The sequence below is a fragment of the Pezoporus occidentalis genome, unplaced genomic scaffold, assembly GCF_034315485.1.
Source record: "Pezoporus occidentalis ecotype Australia unplaced genomic scaffold, CSIRO_AGI_Poc_V1 ctg182, whole genome shotgun sequence".
In the NCBI taxonomy this organism is placed as follows: Eukaryota; Metazoa; Chordata; class Aves; order Psittaciformes; family Psittacidae; genus Pezoporus; species Pezoporus occidentalis.
In genome coordinates, this window is record NW_026913662.1 from 828,777 (window position 1) to 853,843 (window position 25,067).

Here is a 25,067-nt window from a genome sequence, read left to right on the forward strand (position 1 = left end):
CAGAGGAATGGGAGATAAGGGTCTGGACCGTGCAAGCCAGTGAATCAGGAGGCAAAGGGGAAACCTGCCTCTGTTACGTAGTTTTGCACGGAGTTAGCTGATGGAGGTATGCCCCCGGTGGGAACCCCATACAGTATCTTGTGGAGACAGTGTTCTCACAGGAGAATGGATAATTGGTACATGAACTCTGAATAATCCTGAAAGATACAGCAAGGCCATGAGAGGCCCGAGGAAGCTTAAGCAAGCAAGATAAGAAGAAGCTGGAATTCACCGAGTTATGAGAACTGTGGACTGTTGGCAAGCTTTCGAGGTCAAATTCTCACACCTGTGCCTAACCAATTATATGTTAGCTGCTAAGGGTCTTCAAGACATGTATCCAATCATAATATGCCAAATCACTGTAAGTGTATGTAAGCAATAGAATATAAGGAGTTAAGGCTTTGCAATAAATGCCTTTTGTCTGATCATATTGATCTCTGACTGAGTCCACATATTTTTTCTGTGGCAGTGTCTGGCCTGTACTCCTCTAGCACAGGTTTGCTCCTTGGACCAGATTTTTAATCCCTAATGTTTTCTGATACTGTCAGTTCATTTTACGCAGTAGATCACCAAATGCCCTCTGTCACAGGGGCACAAAATAAATTGATTTAGATGCTAAAGGGTTCCAGTCAAGATAGATAAGCTAGAATTGTGTTGTATTCCAAGTTAAAGCAGCTCAGCACCTGGCAAAAGCAGCATAACTTTTAGAAAGCATTTAAGACACGCAGTCAGTTTTTCATTTGATTCAAAACATGACTGCTTTATAAGCTTCACAGCTTAACTTTACTGCAATAGCTTTTATTTCCCAACTTGATACTGCTGTAAGAGTTTTAAACTCCCATGTATAGCCATAGCAAAAAGTCTGCAGTAGAAAAACACCACAGTGGGTCAGCATCTGTTCCCTGCCTTACCAGAAGGCACATGGGGGGTGTGAAGCAGCTGGGGGTTTTCATCCTCCAAAACCACCAGTACCGTGGTCTGGAGTGGATGTGCCGTTCAGCTTCTCTTGGCAGCCTAGCCAGAGGATAAGTCATCCCATGCCTTGCAGCCCTGAAGAAGCCTTCACCAAATAACATCCTCTGCAATGCCTTCCGTTTCCTGGGGTATTGCACAGTGAACTCTGCCTGCCTGCTAAAACATACAATGTACTCTAGCCTGATCTGGGCCAAACTTGAATGTGAATCCCCAGAGAGACAACAGGGACTGCATGAATACAAACGGCTACATGAAGTTTCAGCTCACAGCTCCACAGATAACAGCAGTGGTAACTGCAGATGCAGTCTTCCCTCTTGTCCCGTAGAGCAAAGAGGGCCATTTTCCTGCATTAACATCTCTGCTGCACTATGGCCAGCCCAGTGCAAGACCAGTCCTAGGCCAGAATGCTGAGCAAGAAGTGGAAGACTACTGTGGTTCTGCTGTATGGCACTGAACAAAAAGCCCAAATAGCTCTTTTCCTTTGTGAGAACCAGCTCTGTAAGGGTAAGAGAGGGCAGATGAGGGAGATGGGGAATGAAGGGAAGTATGTCACTGAGTTTTGCCTCTACCCATCACCAGAGACACTCTTGTAGCTTCCAGCAGTGAACACAGATGAGATGCTAGAAACCAGGGAAGAAATAGCTTCATAAAACCAAACATACACAAAAAAAACAGCAAAATAAATACACTCTCAGTTCTACAAATGAATCAGATGGCATTATATGCACCTCCTGTATTAAAAAAGCCCCACTGTTTCTTGCAACCTGTTAAGGTCCTGCAGCCCTAATGTCTTTGTACTTGCAATGTCTTAAAAGAAAAAAAAGTCAAAAAAAAAAGAAACCAGAAAACCAGCTATGTCTGGGGGAACAGTGCTCTTACCAAATAAAAAAATTACTCTGAGAGTGAACTGAGATAAAATGCAGATATTTTCCAGGAAGCTCAAGAGTATCAGGTAAATACTTCACATATAAACATTGCCTTCAGCCCTGTCACCAAGATCCAGAGTGAGAAAGAGAGGGTGAGGATGTGCAAGAAAGACCTGATTCCTTTCTTGACTAATATCAAGGGCATGCAAGGGTGACAGTGCAACAAAGCTCAGCAGACGGCTGCCCATTACCCCTGCAGGGCTGGTAACTGACCTGGCACAGGACTGTCAATAGTGCCTTACATGAACAAAACTGTCCTGGAGGGCTGACATGGCCCCACGTCATATATGAAGGCCATTGACTTTGTTCTTATTGCTTGCAACGTCCATTTCAATGTGGCTGAAAGCAGGGTTGTCAGTTCCTTCAGCTGCCATGGTAAATGGTTTCCAGTTCAACACTTCCACTTTCTGTGGCTAAAAAACAAAAGACAAAAGCCGTGCTGTGACGTGGAAGAAACAGTCTTCCTCTCTTTAACCTGCATACAAGCAGAGTCAGGCCTGGCATACAGGATGCCTTGCAGGGAAGTACATGTTGATTGCTGACAGAGCATAAATAGTTATTCATTGGAGTAGCTGGTATTTTTCTAGGGGCATGGAAAGTTTCTTATTGCGTAAGGTACGAGTTGCATGAAATGTTCTCGTCAAGTAAAAAGTTCTTGTCCTGAAAATTGTCTAAAGTGGTTTTGGTTGTGCAAAGTTCTAATTGCTGCTTTCATGTCTAGAGACCTGCCACCACAAGGTCCTTGAGCTATTGACTCCCAGTCCCTGGTACTTGCCCCATCTTTGACTTGAAAAGCAGATAAACACGCGTCATTGCTTTCATGTTTCATCTCTATTAAACATAATGAGATGTTGAACTTTTTATGTGCAGGAAGTTTCTCAATTCTACCTGATTATTTTTTCCTCACCAACTTTCTGCATTATTTGTGATGCCAACCGCTAGCTCCTAGCTGTAGAGCCATGCAGACACTTGTTTCTGAATCCAGGCATAAAATAGTATGGCTGTGGACATTAGTTTCCATGTGGGTGGATTTGTTTTGGTTTAGTTTTGGTTAGTTGGTTGGCTTGGTACTGGTGTTTTGGTTTTTGCTTGTTTTGGGGGCTTGGGGTTTTGTTTGTTTCTTTTTCAGGGTTTAAATTCCCAGGCAGTAAAAACAGATGTTGGCCTATTAAAAGCAGTGAGTGACAATAACTGGATAGCTGCTCGCTAGTCCTGACATGGACAAACAGCATTACAATAGCACTGTAAAAATCTCTTTCTCTCCCTCGTGTTCACAGCGAGAAGCTGAAATACATGAGATCATACTAAAAGGAGTTGTCATCATGGAGAAAAAACATTTTGCAAACTGAACCATCTCAAAGACAAGATCAGTGACTGTACTGCAGCACTTGAAAAGCACTGAACAAAGCTGAGTTTCAGCATCCTGATGATACTAACTGAAAAGTGACCTATAGTTTATTTAAAACAAACAAATTTCCCCTACATTTTCTCTTTGAAGGCTTGTTATTACCCAATGTCTCTCCTTTTCTTATATCTTAGGGAGGGAGCTAGGAAACAGATATGCTGACTAGAAATGTCTTCTCTCAAACAGCAGCAAAAGTTGCAAAAAGAATCCAGATTTTAGAGAACACATGTTTACAAACAAAGAAAGCTTTGCTGAGCCTAAAGTGTGCCGTGGGCCAGCTTCCAAGAGACTAGTGAGGGAGTATTTTGGCAGAAACCTGGAGAACAACTGTCCCTTGTCTCAGCTTCTCCTCTACTGTTCACTGAAGTCAAGCTGTGGCCAAACATAGCTTCCCTGCCTATGCCAGCTGCTTTACTTCTACGCGCCTTGTGCTCTGCTACTGCCCTAAAGCAGACAGTCGTATCAGGCAGCATCAGGTGCTATTCATCCTGGTGGGAAAAAATAAGCCAGAAGCCCTTTGTTCCCAGGAGGAAAGATAGATTTAAATCAGAGATGCGTAATTACACTTACTGTTTCAGATTTAGACCATGAGAAGTTGGACAGGAAATCTTCCTTGGTCAGCAGGAATTTACGATCTGTGTTCTGCTTAAGTCCTCCTGCAAAATAGGCAGGTTTCAATCAGCCAGGGTTCCACATGCAAATGATATGTCAGAGCCCAGCCATGGGCACCAGGCCAGGTGAGCAGCACAGAGTCATGCATCAAAAGCTATCAAGCAGTCACAGGCCTTAGGGATTTTTTTTTTACAATTATATATATCCCTCACCTATCAAAATATAAAAATGGTCCTTCAAGGTCTATTTGAAATGCCTTAGCCATTTCCTACAGTTTCCTAGATCTTCACCAGATTTCTTACTGTGTAAAAAGACTGAAACAATCATCAGAAGAGGATGAATCTCATACAATGATACTGGGGACCACTCTGCCCAGGAGATGTGGACCAAGTGCTGACAGGGAGCTTGAGCCTCAGTTCTCAGCTCGCTATCAGCAGGTCTCCTGTTTCCAAAGTCACCAGCAATTTGTATAGTAAGTTACTTAAGGGCATCTCCAAGGTAGAGGGGATGAAGGTCAAAGGGACATTTGATCATTTTTAAGCCATGGAAGATTAACTTATTCTTGTGGGGGAATGCGTGTGGGAAAGAAACAAGATGCAGGTGTCAGGAATTAGCTCTGATGACTGCCACATGGGACTTAAATGGGGTCTTGTGCCAGAAAAAGTAGGGAGGTAGTGTGGTTAAGTGTTTTGAGTTTAGTAGGACCATTAAGTTAGTTTTGTTGGATTTTTTTTGTTTATTGGGCTGATGATTTCTCATCTGGCTTTACTGAGTTGTCCAGTTTTCATACTTGGCTTCATGGCCTGTGGATAAACTGACTCCCAACCTAGTAAGAAGCAAAATTTGTCTACAAGTGTCACTATAGCAATGGGCTGGGAACCTGGCTGGACATACTGGGGAAAACTGTGGGAGCTGCTGCTTTTTTGTTATTTCTGCCATGCATGAGGTGGGTGATAAGTGTGCTTTGCATCTTACCTAGATGCAAAAGCAGTGAGGCTGTGGGCTGGAACTAAAGTTACTACCTGTGGAATGCTGCTTTTTGCCCCTTGCATAAATGGTGGAAACTGAGAAAGAAGCTAATGTAGCCATGCAGAGGGTCTGCAGCTCTTAAATATGTGAATGTGGTGAAAAGCATGCACTGTGCAGGTGCAGACAAAAAACCTTGAGTGATCTGAATTCATTTGAAGCAAACCTGCTTTTGTCCTCTAGAAGCTTGGGTGTACCTCCTTGCTTGGGGTTCTTGCCATGTTCAGAGGCAACCCTTAAACCTCCAGCCCCTACTGGCATCTAATAAAATGGGAAGGAGATGTCTTATTTATTTATTTCCCTCAGGTTAAAAAACTGTTGAAACTTCTTTCTCCTTAGAAATTTGAAGTAATTTTTGCTATGAGCAGAGATCAAGAATGGGATGCAGAAGGTCTGGGGTAGGAAATGAGATTTAGAGTAGTAAGCTTTACACAGTGTTTGCAATAGGGTTACCAGTACTTCCTGTGGGAATAACAGCTCTCTACTCATCTTAGTTTGCAAGCAACCTAAGATACATTCAATCACAGCTCTGGAACTAGTACCTGTTAGGAGGCTGATAATTATTCCCACAGCTACTGTGATAAGTGTCCCAAGTGTGCTGAAGTAAAGATAAGACAAGGAATACCAGTTGTCTGCCAGGACAGGCCTGCAAAAGAGCAGAAAAAGGGTAAATCTGCTTTCCTATTCCAAGCAACCTGAAGATGTTTTCTAATTCCAGACAGCATATAAATACAGTTACTTCTGAACCAAGTGACCTGATAGTCTTGAGCTACCTCTGTACAATAAAATGCACACTTAACGTTTGTTCTGAAATTTGTAAGACAAATTCCTTGGTATGGGAGGAGACAGGTCAGTACAGTGAGGCAATGCATGGGACAGAACAGGTAAAAGAGCAGAGCCTGTCTCTACTAGGACTCTAGTGCAGAGCTGAGCACTCCAGCTATCCAGAAGAAAGGATAACTTCTTTAGAATGGGAGATGTTATTTAAAGGAGGGGGCACAAAAAAACCAAAAAGAGCAGGAAATCAGCCACCGTGTAGCTCTAAACAGCCAGAAACTACAGGGCAACTGTCACACCTCATGTTACACCTTATTTTGTTCTCCCTGACAATGTACTCTCTTGCAACGGCTGCTTCCCAGACATAAAGAATGCTGGAGGCCTCATGTGAGAGGTGTAGTCTATGACACTGGATATTGGTCATCCATGTGCGTACCAGGGTATCTGTTGATTGTACAATGCTCAAAGATGTAAGGATTGGTAATCCCTAGAAATGTGTTTGTTCAGCTTCTCTCTGTTCCTGCTGTTACCTATATTGTTGTTCATAAAAGTTACACTTAACTGTGATTGTCGAAAGTAAGATATACAGTAATTGCAGAGGGGAGCAAATCCCTTATATTTTGTCCATTACACAGATTATGTCCTCTTCTGAATTTCCTGAATAAACCTATTTTTGCACAGACAAGCTGTTGTAGGTGGAGCTGTTCAACTGGCAAATTGCCCTTTAACTGCCTACTACTTCAATTCATAAAACAGACTGTGGAAGTTAAGTCAATAACTATAAATGTTATGCTTTCTTTAACACTATGCTTCCCAGTAAGACATATGCAAGCCTTTAGACTCAAATATTGAACTGAAGCTTTAAAGATCAATAGAATGATTCACTTTGACTTCTGTTCTGGGATAACCCACACAAACCCTGACAGGGAAAAATATGCTTCACCTTAAGCAGCCTCACAGGTAAACCAAGGGAGGGATAGTAACCCATATGCTAGGCAGATGTTTGCATTACTTTAAAACAAATACATGCTTTGCTGATTTCACATGATGGACTTGTATACCTCTCTGCACTTGGTGTATTGAAGATTGTTGTTAATGGGTTTTCTGTTGCCGTCAAATTTCCTGAGGATATATTACAGCCTATAGTTGAGAGAGATAGAGGCTTGGTCCTCTCTGGAAGTGGAGGATAAATCTGAGATCCGATTCCAACCCAAAGTGAAATAACAAAGCCACTGACAAGACCCACAAATGCACCCTGCAAAACAGAAAATAAAACTTTACGTGAAAAGCAAAAGGATATTTGAAAAAGCCAGCACCTAGATGAGTAACAAACTGTAAGATAACCTAAACAGTAAGAAACAAGATAATCTAAACTGTAGGCTCCTCAGCAAAAATGAAATATACAGCTGGGGAGAGCTGGGGAATTTACTTGATTCCCCTTTTGGGAGATACAGTGTTTACTCACAGCTCTCGAGCATACCTCTCTTTATTTTTCCACTATGCCTTTTCAATCAAAGGATAGCTCTGGGCTGCATGGTATATTGGAAAATACTGCTTTATTTGAGCTCCTCCTTGAACAAATACAGAAGCATTTTTCTTTCTTATCATGTGGTCTGTTTTTTAAAAAGTTTCTTCTGCTTCAGGGTGGGGGGATTTGGGGCTGACAACTAGTAGGCTTTTGGGTTTTTTTTTGGTTCTTGGGGTTTTTTTTTAGTATATACATAAAATTTGCAACTGCAGAAAGGTAAAGCTTAATGATTAGTGAACCTTACTAAACAGCAATCCTGTCAGACTAACGCAGGGACCATGTTCGCAAAGTTTGTAAAATCCATTTTTTGATGGAATAGATTTTTCCTTTGGAAATTATAATGTCATGATGCTGAGAAAACCCCAACTCAGTCGGCAAATTCTTGGGCTCCATTCTCGCAGCCTGACCTCCTTTTGCTCAAGCAGGCTAGCATCCTCAAAGTCTACTGATTGTTCAGCTACATTTTACATTGCTCCCTGCTTCTAAAACTGTGTTTTCACAAATCCTTGCCATAGTTTCATTTTTACTCAGAATATTTTCCCCCCTCTGCTCGGGTAAAATCTCTTCATGGGATGGAAATTCAATTTCCCATACACCCTTGTCCTTGGGACAAGGAGGAAAGGGAACAAGGGGAAATGATTTAGACACTTTACATGAGGACATCCCCCTTGCTACCCAACATAAAATTATTTGGAGCAGAAGCTGGGGGAAGGCAGAAGGAGATGTCCCAAATTATCAACATTTTTGGAGGAACAGGGCTTTAAATTTCTACTTACAATTCCATTTGCAAAGGAGCAGAGGATTCCCAAGGCAAACAGTCCTAAAAGGGGGCCACCAACCATGCCAAAAATGCTGAGTGCTGCCTGAGGAAGGAAGAGAGTCTGCTATCAGGTACTGTGTAAGAAAGTTAAAACCCCAACATGGCAAGAAGGGAGGATGTTGAGAAGGGAAGTATGATTTTAACTGGTGTGTACTCAGCTGGCAGGATTTGGTATAGTTACATGGCTGCTTAAAGCAGAGGCTGAGCCACAGGCTGTTTGAGGTCAGTGCCCAACAGAGAATAAAAACTAACCTCATAATGGTATCCAGCAATTATTTGTTTACATAATTCATTCTGAGTGAGCCAACATGGGCATGAAAAAAAGCTGACACCTACCTGCAACAAGGCTCCCAGGAGAGATGCCACTGCAGCCATAGCAATGCAGACTCCACCATAAAACAGGCCTGTGTGGAAAAGGCAGAATGATGCGTAAATCTGCCAAATTTTGAAAATCACTAAAGGAAATGTTTCCATCTAACCTAGCATGGCCCTGACATCTCCAAAATAAAACCTGCTAACATCTGTGTTTTTATTAAGAGAGCCTGAATTGGACAAAAGATCAAGTTTCTTTTTACACTGAGTTCATGCAAACTTGACACAATTCTCTTCCTATATATTACTAAAGAGTGATTTCTAAATGGCAGCCATGCAGATTAGCCATAGTGGCAAAGCCACATTTACTGTTCATATTTCTCAGCTAATCTCCTGTGTCATAGTCCTTATTTTGAGGGAATAATTTCTGCTTCTAAGTCTAAAGTCTTTGGAGCAAGAAAGTAAATGCTGGCAGATTACTGGGAGCTGGCACTGTGACAAAGAACATCCTAGGTCACCGGGATGTAGCACCTGCTCCCAAGAACCATAACACTGGCTTATTTATTTTTTCCACTTCCACCCCTCTGGAGTTTTACTGCACAAGCAATAGGTTAACCTCACTGTTTAATTTGGCACATCAGGCAATTCACGATAAGACCAAGAACAACCTTGATGTAAACATTGTTTGGGATACTGCTTACAAAACTGCTCTCAGGTGAAAATATCACACTTGCAACATGCCATCAGTCTGCTGTGCTTGCTGGTATGTGTGCCACAACACCATGTTGGCACTGATTTTTCCACACACTGCAAATACTGTCTTGGGCTACACCTGCCACTGCTCACAGGGCAGTACGACTAGAGAGACAGCTATCGCACTTCACAGATGTAAACCACCTGCTCAGCCTAGTTCTGACCCTCTTGTTTGAGCTACATGAAATGGAGGAGCTAAACAGACTGAGAGTCTGAGAGTATATCAGAGAAGATGTGAAGTTTCTTGTTCTCTGGAATGTTATTGGGACACAATGCTCATGTATCACTCAGTTCAAAGGGTTTGTTACAAAATGTTTTCCCATGCTTCTAATTTTTGTCAGATGAAAGAAAAAGAACAGATTTTGGGTTTGTAGTATTGCAAATCAATATTGACTTCAGATGCAGTGCATCTTTCCCATCTTTGTCCCCCAACTCTGTGTAAAACCATGCAGCTGATTTCATATCCCCAAAGTATTGCAGCAGCATAGTCATATTGGTGTGAATACACTTATTCTTGACTTACTCTGATGATAGCAAGATATGAATCAAGCCCTCACTTTGTAAATCAAAAGTGGAAAGATATTTTCCAGACATACTCATCCCCATGGAAATCCACGACAGCTTCTTTTCAGAGAGTGATCTGAAGTACGGCCTAATGAGGTCTTCAACAGTCACGGCAGCCAAAGCATTGATGCTGGAGGACACTGTACTACAGAAGGCAAGATTTATACAGATTTTTATCTTAGAAGCTGAAATCCTAGGTAACATGTATTATTACTGGCAGAGAGAAACTGCCACTGCCTAGAACAGTGTCAGAAAACTAATGTAACTGCTGTACTGGATGAGATAATTTATTCTTCCAGGTGATGAAGCTAATAGCGTACAAAAATTGTTTAAAATAATCACTCCTAGTGAAGACAAAGCAAATCTTGATGAAAAGATGGACCTGGTGAGGTCATGAAAATACCTATTACATGTGGCTAAGCTGTAAATACTACTGGTATATGCGATACCTTAACAAATCATCTACACAGTAGGTATCTGGGTGGGTAAAATTCCTACGTGCAGGTCACTGATTACTTTGAATGCACCCTTAGAGGAAGATTCAGATAATCTGAGTAATCTAAGAATTAAGCAACTAGTCCAAACTGAACTATACCAGGCTCCCTGTGGGGTCAGAAAAAACAGTGCCCTGAAGGCACAAAGCCACTCACGTGATCTTGCTTGTGTGTGTACCTTACTCTGTCAAGCCACCGGCTTTTCTTCAGCACATGAAAACAAATATTCTGGCTGTTCCCTCTGTTTGTGTAGTTACAAGTACCCAGAACAAAATATTCTGGTGTCACATTCTTAAGTTTCCTCATTTTTATCTGCTTTCTATTGTTCAGAGCTTTCCTTGAGAGAGGTCCTAAAAGATGGTCCTTGGGAAAACTGAACAAAACACTCCCCACTGTTGGATAGAAGGAAACTGATTTCTCTCCTTCAGTAAAAATATAACAGTGATTGTTATTTTCATGAGTTCATACAAGACAATTGAAGGTCCAGAAACAATTTTTTAAACAACACTCTAAAGATCAGGTGTGAGGAAAGGGAGATGGCTTTAATGTTATGCTGGTTTGAAACTGCAAAATTAAAGGTGAGCAATAGGAAATTCCCCCAGCTGTGACTATTTTGTGTAACCACTCATTTATAATAAAGCAGAGGGGCTTTAAAAACACACAGAGGAGGATTTGTTAGTGTCATACATTCTGCATGGCTAGCTGTTTCCTCATGTTTCTAATAGGGAACTCCAAACTGCTTTGAGTATTAGGACCTCAGAGTGCCAGTGTTGGAAACTATGTTATGTTTAAGCTTCATCATGAAAGATCATAGAGTTACTTTTTTTTTTTAAGAACAAAACTTAGTTAGAAAAAGAAATGAAATGCAAAAGTTTTAGTATAAATGCAACTTCAGCTCTAACAAAAAAGAAAAGAAAACAGGACAACAGGTTCCAAATTATTAAGTTACCTTAATGTCCCACTGTAGGCACTAGCCACAAAAAGCCCTGGCACTCCTGGAAAATTGTGGAGAATATCCAGCACTAGGTATGGCATTAGCTGAAAAGTTCAGAACAAGAAATATTATTATCTTTTTGTCACTGTACTGGTTTTGTTACAGCATTATCGCTGGCATCCTGCCCAGCTATTCTAATTTTTAATGTCATATCTCACATATTTTTTGGGTTTCTACAGAGAAAACTCATCCTAAAACACCCACTCAGGATACAGCAGTCTATTTAGAGCACCTAGCAGACGTGAGCATATAACTGTGCTGTCAGGCTCGGTTTCCAGTGAAGATGGTACAGGAAGCTAACGCTAGGCAGCAGGTATTCTCTATTGTACGCCACTCTGTTGGGCTTGGATACCATAGCAGATGTTTATGTGTTCTGTTGACTTCACAAAAGGTTTTTAGATACAGTTCCATAACCTCAGGGTAAGTGAGAACAATTTCCTTATTGGAAATCATGTGTCGCTTGTTGACCTTTGCAAGATCTGAGCGCTGGAAAGACAGGAGTCTTAAGATCTTCTTCCTGTGAATCATTTTTTTCACAGACAAGTTGGTCTTTTTAGTATCTTGCTTCCAGTTTCCTCCAAAAGAACTAAACTGACAGCAACAACTTAATTTCCTTTGGGTTTCCACCTCAGCTTTCCGTATCTCGTGTTATTCTACCCTTCAAGACCAGGTGGTCCTGCTTCAGGATTGTGCTCTTCTGGCTTTACAGTGTTGTTCAGGGGGTGTTATCCAGAGCCTGTGATTATTCCTGGGCATAAAAATACCAAAAATATACTTGTACGATTTCCTTGGGCCCAGACTCTGGTCAGTTTATAGGATCCCAGAGCTCTTATTCCTCAGGTAAGTCTGCTACTCAGGGCCTGTTCAGGGAGAGGTCACCATCAGTTACAAGGTCGTTTCTCCACAGCTTGATACTACATGATTTGATTGCCCAGCTCTGTGCCGCAGGAGAGAAGGATGCACCATCACCAGCAAAGAACTACCTCCTGGTAACCTTCTTTCAGGTGCATGCTTTGGGTATGACTATGTTCTGAAACTGAAAAAGCTTTCACCTCCCTTAGCACGGAGCAGTTTAGGTGAGGTGATACAAAGCAGCATGCTAAGGCCCGCAGTCACTCACACAGGCACTGGTGTTTCAGCCATCCCTGGCAGCAGCCTCTTCCCCTCACTTCTCTCTGAGGTGGGTTTTTTTTGTGTGTGAAAATGTAAGTGGATTTGGATTTCACCCAAAATTTCACCATTTGGGGTGAAAATCCCAAATACCTGCAGAGGTGGGTGAAATGAGCACTCTCCACCTCGCTGCTTTCCCCACAACCCTCCTTACCTGGCACTGAGAGGCCTGAGCTCTGGGATAGCTGAGGAAACTGAGCAGTGCTGAGGACAGGTCTGCTGCTTTCTCCAGGATATTCCCTCCAGCCATGGTATCAGTTTAGCCCCTTAGTGTTACAGTCTTGACTAATACAGGACTCAGGCATGCCATTATTCCCACCCCTGAGATTCTTGAACACACCCCCATCTGGTTATTATGGCTGCAGAGGAAGGATGCCCCTCACCACCTTCCCCTGAAACATGGGGCCCTACCTGGTCAACTGCTGACACCTGCTTTGATGTCCATGGATCGCAGTCCTTGTAGATGGAGTAGAGGGCCAGGCCACACAGCACTGCGCAGGCCAGTATCGCCCAGAGGCCTACCAGGTTGATATAGAGGGACCTGCACCATCACACATGGAAACACAATATTAGAGCTCGATGTCCTGCAAGAACCTGCTGGGGCCAAGTAAGCAAGTGCCCACACCAGCACAGAGGCGACTTCCTGGTCATGGTGGCTGCCCACCAGAAAGGGAGTCACCACACATCTCCCAGCATCTCACCCAGTGTGAGATCACACTTTTAAATATACAAATTACACTTCTGATGTTGGTGGTACAGTCTAAGTGCCTGTCCCCTGGCAAAGCCTGCTCTGGAGATGGTGAGAGCCATATGGAAATCCCCACGTTTCATCATGTGGGTGAGGTTTATGTTGCAGGCAACTGGCAATAAGACACTCTCCTGCCCTTGTCTCACACCTTGGTAAAGACAAACCCAGATAGATTTGTAAGGTGGGGTGCCCCAGATCAAAGTGCAAGTACCTTTTAATCAGCACCAACACTCCTCTACCCCTGGAGCTGCAGGGCCACACACGTAGTGTTGGAGTTGCCCTTGTTAAACTAATCCCTCCTTTCTTTCTGAGCCAGTCTCTGTGGGAGGTTGCAACAAGGCACTGGGACCTGACATGTGGTCTGGAGCACCTACAGCTGCCACTTCAGAAAGCAGGTCCAGTAACCCCATTGCCTTCCCACCTCCTGATGCGAGCTTCAACTTAATGCTGAGAGCAGAAAAGGGTTTTCATCAGTCATTAATGCTACCCTTGCCACACAGAACAGGCAGCCTCTACTGGCAAGTGAAAACCAAATCGTTCTCCTCACCCTGTGAGGACTTTTCCCTTCCATCTAACTTCCTGATCTTTTCAAATGTTTCTCAGCTTTTGATGACTCCTGAGTCACAAAGTTCTTCTCACCTGGGGTGGTCAGGTCAAGCAAACACACCCATGGGGAGCTTGGCCTTGAAAAACAACGTTCCTTTCCAGCAGTTGCCTCCTGGTTATCTGTGTACCTTCCACAGATAGTGATTTAACTGCCTGACAGATCACATACTCTGGACCTGTGCCAACTGCTAAGACCTCCACTGGGAGGACCTTTGATTTCTGAGCAAATATATCCATGCTTTAAATGCTTCAGGAGGCCTTTTGAGGCCTTAAGTTGACAAGAAGGTAAGGGACATATGGGGTAGCAGCCCTTGAACTTGTAGAGCAGGATGAATAAAGAAGTAAACTTAACTTTATAGATCTTGTTAGGAACTCAAAGAGATGTTTTCAGAAGGACACAACGTAGACTAGCTAATTGAACTATCAGTTTTATACTACAGAACAATTATTCACAAGCACAATGTAAGCTCTTGAAAATGACCCATATAAAGAAAAGCTGATTTACACATAGTAGGGGAAACTCTGTATTTATACTTTATAGTGGTGGTCTAAACACAGAACCAGCAGCACTTTGTATTTCTCTCTAGACTAATTTAGTGAAAATGAAGTAGTCCTCTTCTTGCAGATGCTCACATATTGGTTGGACATCTTGCATCCATTTAGCTGAAGCTGTTTCTGCATTAGCATAATCTACCTATAAGGCACTCAGAATCTGATTTAGTACAAAATTTAACCAATGAGTTAAATCAATTCAACTCTTTTGAACAGATGTAATAGCAGTATTAGCCTAGATCCTTTATTAAAGAAAGACTAGAAAGTCAAGAGAAACACACAGAAGCAAAAGAAATTGTCTGAATCTGGCAATTCTTGGTTTTAAACTGGATCAGTGTTTGACAGTGAAAAGAAAGTTGTTTTTTTCCACTGATTTAAATCCCAGCTCATGCTACACCCTATGACTAAACACTGGAATATAATACTTGTAGCACTATTGGATGGAGGTGTTCCCATTAATCCTGGGTGTGTAATATGGGGTGGAGTTTGGATGAAGTAGGCACTGTGACTGCTCAAGGCTTATTTTCAGTTGTTTGTTTCAGGCTGGCTATAAGATTTTAGCACTGAAACATGCCAGAGATTGACCTTGAAAGTGTTAGCAGCCAGTATTTTTCTGAAAGTATAGCTCTCCTGTTTGAGGATGACAGTGTGTGCTCTTTCCTCCTGGTGTGTTTCTTGAATGGTGTGGAATGCTTTCCCAAAGCCTAAGAAAATTCCTATTCTTGTGCCACTGTTAAATGCATTCCCAAAACCTACAAGTTGGAATCTATGAAAGAATTGTTTTCTCAGCTCAGATTTATCATTGCGCTGTCTCTTCTAAAACCTTACAGTAAATGCCATGGGGGTACAAAACACTATTACTTTGACCTGATGATATTTTACACCTCTATATACCAGTTAAATGGCAATAAGAGGTGCAAGCCATGAATGACTTGCAGATGTATCTAATTATATTTGCAAATGAACTGAATAGTTACCACAGAATAGCAGTGTTTATAATTGTGACAAGCTGCAACCATTATACAAAATGATTTCCCCATGCAGGGGAAATAACCTGCATGTGCAAGATGCCGTGAAGTCCAACCACCCACACTAGCAGGAAAGGACCCTACTGATAAGGCTATGCCACCACTAAAATTGTATGAGCTATAAATGCATCCAAACCATTCCAAAGCCGGAGAGCCTTCAGCCCTGGTCAAAGCTGCTACAACAGCTCAGAAAATCTGCCCAAAAGCTGCCATGGTGCCAGATTCCCCTTGGCCACAGTCTGTTTCTGTGACAGCCTGGAGGTGTCCCTCCTTACAAAAGGGGGTAGGGAGAGTGTAGGAAAGGAGCACAGCCCTAAGGGGAGCAGGGGCTCAGGAAGAGCAGTTGCACTGGCACACAAATCTGGCACAACGTATGCAGCATTACAGATGTGGGATGCACCTCCTGCCTCTGCATTGCCAGGAACATGGAATCCAGCCACATGCCAGAGATTGCGGAGAAGCCATGTGGTGTGCTGGAGATGTGGCTGGTGATGAGTATCAGCTCATTCTCATCTGAAGCCCAAGTGGTTGAAAAGTAGACTTTCTTTATTAACATAACCAAAATATTTCAGTTCTAAACAGCATGATTTTGTAGGTATTATGCTAACTTTAGGAAGTGAAAGCCTTCATAAAGTCCTTCTTTGTATGTCACTGTATTTATTACAGAACTCATAGAGACTATACTCATGATGTGAATTTATATAGTTCTCCTATAAATGGACTTTATGAGCTCACTAATAATTCTTAAATCCTGAGTTGTGAACTACTGGAATGATACTAAAGAAAAGGTAAGATTACAGACTTAGTAAATAATACTCCACTCTAGAGTAAAAACTGATGATAATTGTTTAAAGTAAAAGCCCTCTGCTTTTTCCATAGTGAATTCCTAACAAAAAAATAAAAGGTCATGATTATTATGAAAACAAAATACATGGCTCCTCAGCAACTTTATAGCTGACTCAAACATTTCTTCATTTTCTCATGCCTACACTTATTGGTATGGAAAAATCTTTTAGTCTTTACTTACACAAAATTCTCAAATAATGACTCAGGTTTAGTAGAGTAGCAATTCAAGATGCTGCCTTGACGTGGCTTCAGCACATGTATTATACTATTTGATCTTTAGGTTGCATATAAATTTAATGCAGCTATTAATATGCAGGAATACTACCACAGTGAAACATTCTGGCACAAAGCTCAAGTGTTACAGCAATTATATGTAATTTAAATATCAGTATTTATTTTGCCGATTTGTCTTCTACCTGAAGACAAATCAAAAGGAAAAACAGAAAGCAAACATTCTTACCCTTTACACCCTTCTTACCCTTTATATAGACAAAAAACATTCCTTAAAAAAAAAATCTCCTTAACAAATTCAGACATTAAGAGTTACTGTAGGCAGACTTACAATTTTGCATGGAACCTGCTTTTGCACGCAATGTATCTCTGTACTTGAGACTGGTTGACTCCATATATGCCAGTCCATGTGAAAGTCCCACCTACTATAATTGTCCAGAAGGTGTGCCTTTGCAAAGGATTGGGATCAAAGCTACAGTGAGAGGGAAAAAGAAAACATTCAGAATATGAAAATGTTCACATTATGAGAAGACATTAATGCCTAGGAAAAAAAAAAAATCCCTGTACTTGTTCTGATACCAACTCTCTTAATTTGTAGAGATTTTGAACATTCAGATACTCCAACTCTATGTGAAATCATGAAAAGCAAATTTTAAAACTCAGAGCTGAAATCCTGATCCAGTGAAATCTGTGCAAAGGTGAAGTTTAACTAATTTATTACCTATAAACTACAGTCTTAAGTAAAGCTGTGACTGTTGTGGTGAAATGATGCTCCAGTAAAAAGTCTAATATGCCTGCTTATCTAAAGGGACATCAGTCTAACACCAATATAAAGGTGTGTTTGCATGCCCAGCCTCTGTGGATAGAGCCTCTGTAAAACATTCTGCTGGTTTGGCTCTAAGTAAATTACAGACTTTAGATGGCTACGAATCATTATTTTTTTAAATAACACTTTAATATTGCAATAAATAATGCTTATCTTGGTGAACAGTGTAATATTATTTCACCTATTATATGCTTTTATTTCTTTTCTTTTTCTGCCTGTGACCTCTCTGACTGGGGGAAAAAGCAATACAGTATAACCACTACAAATCAACCTAACAAACAGATTGAAAAAAACTACTACTCATGAAGAGAAAAAAAAATACCCACAGGTGAATTATTTACTGAAGAACTTGGTGAAGAATTGAAGAAAAAACTTCTTAATATCACGAACTGGTAGACAAAAGGACAAATGAGCTGTTCGCAAATTGTAGCTATAGATATGATAGCCTTCTATTCACCATTCACTTTCAGTGGAATCAAAAATGTATCCTTAAAGCACCTACTTGGCAAAGTAAAAGAGTTGTCCTCTTCACAAGATTTTGCATGGTGTAAAACCTAAAAAATATCCCTCACACTAGGTGAGCTTGTTTAACAATGTATAAAAACTGGGTCACAACTTCTCCCCTCCCTCCTCCTCCTTCAGTAGCAATTTAATTTCACACTTAGTCACACGGGGTCTATTTGTAGGAATAAAGAGGCACATCATCGGCAAGTACAAACTCACTCCCAGAAGTTTAATCTTCCTCCGTAGTAGGAGTCGTTTACAATGCGTCCAATTCCCTCCTGAACCACCACAGCTCGTATAATGACAGCTGAAAATCCAGCTACCATGACTCCAACCTGGAAAACATCTGTCCACACCACTGCCTTCAGACCGCCCTGCATGAGGAACAGCACGTGTCAGGTACAACACGGCAGCAGCACTCTTCCTTTGCACTCATATTCAACTAAGAGAAACATTACAATTTGTATTATGCATAATAGATTCATTTAATCTTCTTTAATGGAAATAATTCTATACTGGAGTGTTTAGGAATTACAGCCTATTGCAATCAGGAACCTATCCTGGCCCTTTTTTGAAGTGCACTAGAATTTACTTTGGCCATACACATAATTTAATCTAGTATTTCCTTTATCACATAACCTGATTTGGAAGTTTTTATCAAAAGATAAATTGGCAGACAGTGCTCACCTTACATATGTACAGTACCACTAACTGCAGAAGGCATGCCATTCAAGTGAATAAAAATAAACATTATTTAATCCATCATATACAAATAAATCTGACAGTGAGGTTCCATTTAATGATTTCTAGACAGTTGGTCAATTAACACTAATCTAAAGACCAATCTGTTCATGTGGCACTTGATATTTTCAGTGGCTCTATTCAGTGTCAGGATTACTACAGTTACAGTAAGCAGGTGCTTGACAAATTATACAGCTAACCCCTTCTATACTAGAAAAAAAAAAAAAAACAGGAGGATTTGCAGGAAGGGAAATCTAATTTTCTGCTGTTTTCTGCAACAGAAGTTTGAATGTATCCAAACGGAAAAAGGTTGAGTTATATACTGGCTACTTTTGCCCACCCACTCCCTGGGTGAATATGGCCCTGTGGCTACATCTACACTGTGAAATGTACTCCCACGGGTAACCTCACTTTGGGCTACTTTTAAATAAATTCCATATTTTATGTGAATAGTGAAAGGAACAGAGATTTTTCTCAGCCAAAATGCCCACGTACCAGTGTGCAATAGAAAGTGCAGACCACACCGGTTGCCACCACTGCACCCCACAAGTCGAAGCCAGTGACTAAAAAAGAGGAAAATGGCACCAGTGTGAATGAAGCACTGGGGACAAAAAATTGCAGATCAATTTTTGACCCCCAATCTGGTTGCTGGAAAAAAATAGAAATAAGTTAAATGGCAAAGTAGGAGGTAAAAATGGCAATGAAAAGAATCATAGAATCATAGAATAGTTAGGGTTGGAAAGGACCTTAAGATCAATCTAGTTCCAACCCCCCTGCCACAGGCAGGGACACCTCACATTAAACCATATCACCCAAGGCCTCGTCCAACCTGGTCTTGAACACTGCCATGGATGGAGCATTCACAACCGCTCTGGGCAACCCATTCCAGTGCCTCACTACCCTAACAGTAAAGAACTTCCTCCTTATATCCAATCTAAACTTCCCCTGTCTAAGTTTTAACCAGTTACCCCTTGTCCTGTCAGTACAGTCCCTAATGAAGAGTCCCTCCCCAGCATCCCCTTCAGATACTGGAAGGCTGCTATGAGGTCTCCACACAGCCTTCTCTTCTCCAGGCTGAACAGCCCCAACTTCCTCAGCCTGTCTTCATATGGGAGGTGCTCCAGTCCCCTGATCATCCTCATGGCCCTCCTCTGGACTTCTTCCAACAGTTCCATGTCCTTTCTATGTTGAGGACACCAGAACTGCACACAATACTCCAAGTGAGGTCTCCCAAGAGAGGAGTGGAGGGGCAGGATCACTTCCTTCGACCTGCTGGTCACGCTCCTTTTGATGCAGCCCAGGATAGAGTTGGCTTTCTGGGCTGCAAGCACACACTGCCTGCTCATGTTCATTTTCCAACTGACCAGCACCCCCAAGTCCTTCTCCGCAGGGCTGCTCTGAATCTCTTCTCTGCCCAACCTGTAGCTGCGCCTGGGATCCATCAAATTGATGTCTCTCCAATTTAGAGACAAGGATGTCGTGTGGGACAGTGTCAAACGCTTTGCACAAGTCCAGATAGGTGACATCAACTGCTCTACCCCTGTACATCAGTTCTGCAGCTCCATCATAGAAGGCCACCAAATTGGTCAGGCAGGATTTCCCCTTAGTGAAGCCATGCTGGCTGTCACCAAGCACCTTGTTGTTTTTCATGTGCCTTAGCACGCCTTCCAGGAGAATCTGCTCCAAGATTTTGCCAGGCACACAGGTGAGACTGACTGCTCTGTAATTCCCCGGGTCATCCGTTTTCCCCTTCATGAAAATGGGGGTTATATTTCCATTTTCCCAGTCATCGTGAACTTCACCTGACTGCCATGATTTCTCAAATATGATGGGATGCAACACTCCTGAGCTTGTAGCAGGTGATCCTTGAATATCAACCAAGAGTCTTGGGGCCCCCTGCCCTCTAGGTCTATATCCCATGGAACCTTACTAAGCAGGCTCCTGAAGAGGCCAAAATCTGCTCTTTTGAAGTCCAGGGCAGTGAGCTATTGTGTCTACACCTGGGGATTTGCACTAACAAGTTCTAAAAATGAAACAGTTGTTACAGACATTGGAAACTGTTCCGGTAAATATATTTCAGGATCTAGGAAACTATTTGTAATGTGACAATTAATTTGTCTGCCGCTAAAAACCACATCCAACATATTTGTAGGCCCCAACACAGGAAGATTTTAAAATACGTGTCCTTCCTTGAAGCACCTTGGTGTCCTATAGAGTCCTTAGGCAGAGATTTAAGCAAGCAAAAAGCATGGGGATACTCCATGGAGGGAAGGTGGTTCAAGCATGGTCTGGAATAAGTGTTTCAGACTAAAAGCCTTTCTTTTATTCTTCTTTCTTTTTGGGAAATATGATAGTATGTCTACACCAGACAACACTGCTGTGGCTGGCATGCAGGCCATCACTGCCCCAGCTTGCCATGCTCACATGCTGCCAGGCAGGGTGCTTGGGGGCTCCCCAACAGATAGCTCAGAGTATTGAGAAACACTACAACAGAACTAATGAAAAACATTGCTTCTAGTTGGGAGCCAGCTCGGTCATAGCTTGGTGCAGTGTGTATTTGCAGGGCAAATATAAACATTAAGGACATAAAACCTGTAGGACTCACACACAGAGGAGACCAATGCAGACAGCATCTTTTTTCTTCCTTTTTGTTCAATGAACAAACAAAAAAATCCAAACCAAGCAACAAAACCGATGAACAGAACAATTACGATTTTCATTCTAGCCAAAATGATTCATTTCTATTTGCATTTTGTTATTGCCTTTTCTTGCCAAGTGGACAAAATAATTCTGTCAGATTAAAAGTTTCATTTGTCTTTACATAAAAGCTTTTATCCTGCCTCTAAAAATAAATGCGGCTCATTTTCAAACAGAGTCATTTTGAAGTATAAAATGCAAACATTTCATTTTGTAAATATCACAACAAACATCTTAAACTGAAGATTTTTTGCTGTTAATTTTGTTTTCCTGGGAAAAAAAAAAAAAGGCTGAATTAAACAGCCTAAAGCCATATTTACAAAACTGTTGCCTCGCTCTCCTCTTGAAGTAGAGCACTTAACCAAGGGAACTAAATGTGTGTTTAGTCTCTGCATTGCCTTCAAAATTTACGTAAGACTTCTTAACTTGTCAGAATGTTGCCATTACCTAAGAATATTGCGTGAGAGGTAGAGTAATTGAGAGCAGGGTTTCCCTTCGAGCCTCTTCTGTAATTCTTTACAGGTAGGGATTAAGGGACTAGGATTACAAATGAGAGGCCTTCTATCTGAGCTCCCTTCAGGATCAACAGAAATCTTAAGAGATTTCATAGCTAAGCCTTGAGCAATATTTTTAGGTGTGTGTTACCAAAAAAAAGCATACCAGTACTCTATGCAGAAAAAAATATAACAGTAGAACTGTTGCAGTATGCTCATCTTACCTTGATTCAGTGCTAACGCTGGAGCATAAATGACAATACCAGTGTATAAAGTCTGAAAGGGGAAAAAAGATGAAAGATCAAAATAAATGTAAATTCATTGAAAGGTGATCACTTTCTGGGATGATTTCTTTTCAAGCATTTATGCAGTCTAATCTTCCTAAACTCATAACTGTTGAGAAATAATTCCAATTGTTAGAAGTTGAATACCTGCGACGAACCAGCACTGCAGTCTCACAGCCTTGTGCGCTTAAAATAAATACCAGGGACTCTTAAATACCAAATCCCTCTTCAGCTTCTCCCAGCTTTTATAATTAACTTCTCTTACTGCAGAAACAAGAGCAAAAGGAAGTTGATGGGGTTTACACACTGCTTGCCAAAGAATCTATTACAATTTATTTTTTCAGTCTTGGAATCCATATGCCTCTCAGTATGCAACTATAATGCATGTGAGTAAAAACAAAGAATACAGCACCATTTAGTCATCATAACATGAAGCCATGCATACTTGTTCTACTTTACCAGTAGAATAGCAAGTAGAATTGCAACCCTGGACTTTAGCAGGGCAAACTTTGGCCTTTTCAAGCAATTGCTAGGGGAAATCCCATGGGCAAGGCTGCTTGAAGGTAAAGGGGCCCAAGATAGTTGGTTGGATTGCTTTTTCCGAGCTCAAGATCAGAGCATCCCGACACGTAGGAAGTCAAGGAAGAGGGCCAGGAGACCTGGATGCTCAAGTGGAAGAGGAGAGTTTACAGGTCGTGGAAGGAGGGGCTGGCCACTTGGGAGGAATATAAGCCTGCTGCTAGAGGATGTAGGAAGGCAGCTAGGAGGACTAAGGCCTCCTTAGAATTAAATCTGGTGAGAGGGGTAAAGGACAGCAGAAAGAGCTTTTTCAAATACATGGCAGATAAAACTAACACCAGAGGCAATGTAGGCCCACTGATGAACGGGATGGGTGCCCTGGTGACAGAAGATACAGAGATGGCAGAGTTACTGAATGCCTTCTTTGTCTCTGTCTACTCTGCCGGAGGCAGTCCTGAAGAGCCCTGTACCCCTGAGACCTCAGATGAAGTCAGGTCAACGGAGCGGTTTGCCTTAGTCGTTGAGGAATGGGTTAGAGACCAGTTGAGCAATCTGGACATCCATAAATCCATGGGTCCAGATGGGATGAACCCGCGGGTGCTGAGGGAACTGGCGGAAATCATTGCTAGACCGCTCTCCATCATCTTTACCAAGTCTTGGGAAACGGGAGAGGTGCCTGAGGACTGGAGGAAAGCAAATGTCACTCCAGTCTTCAAAAAGGGCAAGAAGGAGGACCCGGGTAACTATAGACCGGTCAGCCTCACCTCCATCCCTGGGAAAGTGATGGAACACCTTATCCTTGGTGCCACCTTAAGGCATATCCAGGATAAGAGGGTTATCAGGGGCAGTCAACATGGCTTCACCAAGGGGAAATCGTGTTTGACCAATCTCTTAGCCTTTTATGAGGAAATAACAGGGTGGATGGATGATGGCAGAGCAGTGGATGTGGTCTACCTTGACTTCAGCAAAGCATTTGACACAGTCTCCCACAGCATCCTCACAGCTAAATTGAGGAAGTGTGGTCTGGATGATCAGGTAGTGAGGTGGACTGTGGCTGAAGGAGAGAAGCCAGAGAGTTGTAGTCTATGGGGTGGAGTCTAGCTGGAGGTCTAGTGGAGTGCCTCAAGGGTCAGTAGTGGGACCAGTATTATTTAATATATTCATCAACGATTTAGATGAGGGAATTGAGTGTACTATCAGCAAGTTTGCTGATGACACTAAGCTGGGAGGAGTGGCTGACATGCCAGAAGGCTGTGCTGCCATCCAGCGAGACCTGGACAGGTTGGAGAGTTGGGCAGGGAATAACTGGATGAAATATAACAAGGGAAAGTGTAGAGTCCTGCATCTGGGCAGGAACAACCCCAGGTTCCAGTATAGGTTGGGGAACGACCTGTTAGAGAGCAGTGTAGGGGAGAGGGACCTGGGGGTCCTAGCGGACGACAGGATGACCGTGAGCCAGCACTGTGCCCTTGTGGCCAAGAAGGCCAATGGCATCCTGGAGTGTATTAGAAGGGCGGTGGTTAGTAGGTCGAGAGAGGTCCTCCTTCCCCTCTACTCTGCCCTGGTGAGACCCCATCTGGAATATTGTGTCCAGTTCTGGGCCCCTCAGTTCAAGAAGGACAGGGAGCTGCTGGAGAGAGTCCAGCGCAGGGCAACTAAGATGATTAAGGGAGTGGAGCATCTCCCTTATGAGGAAAGACTGAGGGAGCTGGGTCTCTATAGTTTGGAGGAGACTGAGGGGTGACCTTATTAGTGTATATAAATATATAAAGGGGGAGTATCACGAGGATGGAGCCAGGCTCTACTCAGTGGCAAACAATGATAGGACAAGGGGTAATGGGTACAAACTTGAACACAAGAGGTTCCACTTAAACTTGAGAAAAAACTTCTCAGTGAGGGTGACAGAACACTGGAACAGGCTGCCCAGGGAGGTTGTGGAGTCTCCTTCCCTGGAGACATTCAAAACCCGCCTGAACACATTCCTGTGTAACCTTATCTAGGTGTTCCTGCTCCGGCAGGGGGATTGGACTAGATGATCTTTTGAGGTCCCTTCCAATCTCTAGCATATTGTGATACTGTGATACTTATCAGATTTGTATTTTCACCCAGTACTGTAAAGATATAGGCAAATCAAGGAGCTACTCCATCCACTTTTTTTGGGCACAGTGCGATTTATACACTGATATCCTCTGTAATTTCTTTTTGTATATTTTTTAATCCTGTTTGATTTTTTTACTGCTGTTATTACTTCATTTTACTACTAGAACAAGTTCAGCTGTGGCACAGTACAGGGGAATACAGCTTGCAATATGCAGATGACTTCTGTGAAGGTCAGTGACTGATTCAAAGGGTCACAGCCAGGTCCTAAGGAGACTTACATCATCTTTTCACTGCTCAATTCTTCAGACTCCCTGATTTACAGGGGCGGGACTTGGGTATAGAAAAGCAGCAGAATTAGATGTGATGTATCCAGCATTCAGCAAGCCTTTTCCCTTCCCACAAGTGTGAAGTCTGCCCTAGGCAGAGGTGGCAAAACAGGGTAGAATGGCTAACTACTGATTACTCACTGTAGCTTTTGAGCAGGTCAAATCCAGTC

General features: G+C 42.3%; 1 protein-coding gene across 2 annotated transcripts in view; it reads right to left on the reverse strand.

Annotated features, from left to right (window-relative positions):
* Positions 1–1,871: 1,871 nt before the first annotated feature.
* The window catches only part of SLC5A8 (solute carrier family 5 member 8), a 28,525-nt gene continuing 5,329 nt past the window's right edge, over positions 1,872–25,067 (reverse strand). For both annotated transcript variants that reach the window (XM_062615481.1, XM_062615482.1), the window contains 13 exons: positions 21,893–21,944; positions 18,973–19,040; positions 17,956–18,110; positions 16,738–16,878; positions 12,807–12,936; positions 11,181–11,269; positions 9,770–9,882; positions 8,445–8,512; positions 8,065–8,151; positions 6,822–7,015; positions 5,526–5,629; positions 3,916–4,001; positions 1,872–2,353 (listed from right to left, as the gene is read on the reverse strand). In XM_062615481.1, the coding sequence (XP_062471465.1) occupies positions 2,222–2,353; positions 3,916–4,001; positions 5,526–5,629; positions 6,822–7,015; positions 8,065–8,151; positions 8,445–8,512; positions 9,770–9,882; positions 11,181–11,269; positions 12,807–12,936; positions 16,738–16,878; positions 17,956–18,110; positions 18,973–19,040; positions 21,893–21,944 (1,419 nt within the window). In that variant the 3' untranslated portion in view covers positions 1,872–2,221. The remainder of the gene's footprint in view (positions 2,354–3,915; positions 4,002–5,525; positions 5,630–6,821; positions 7,016–8,064; positions 8,152–8,444; positions 8,513–9,769; positions 9,883–11,180; positions 11,270–12,806; positions 12,937–16,737; positions 16,879–17,955; positions 18,111–18,972; positions 19,041–21,892; positions 21,945–25,067) is intronic.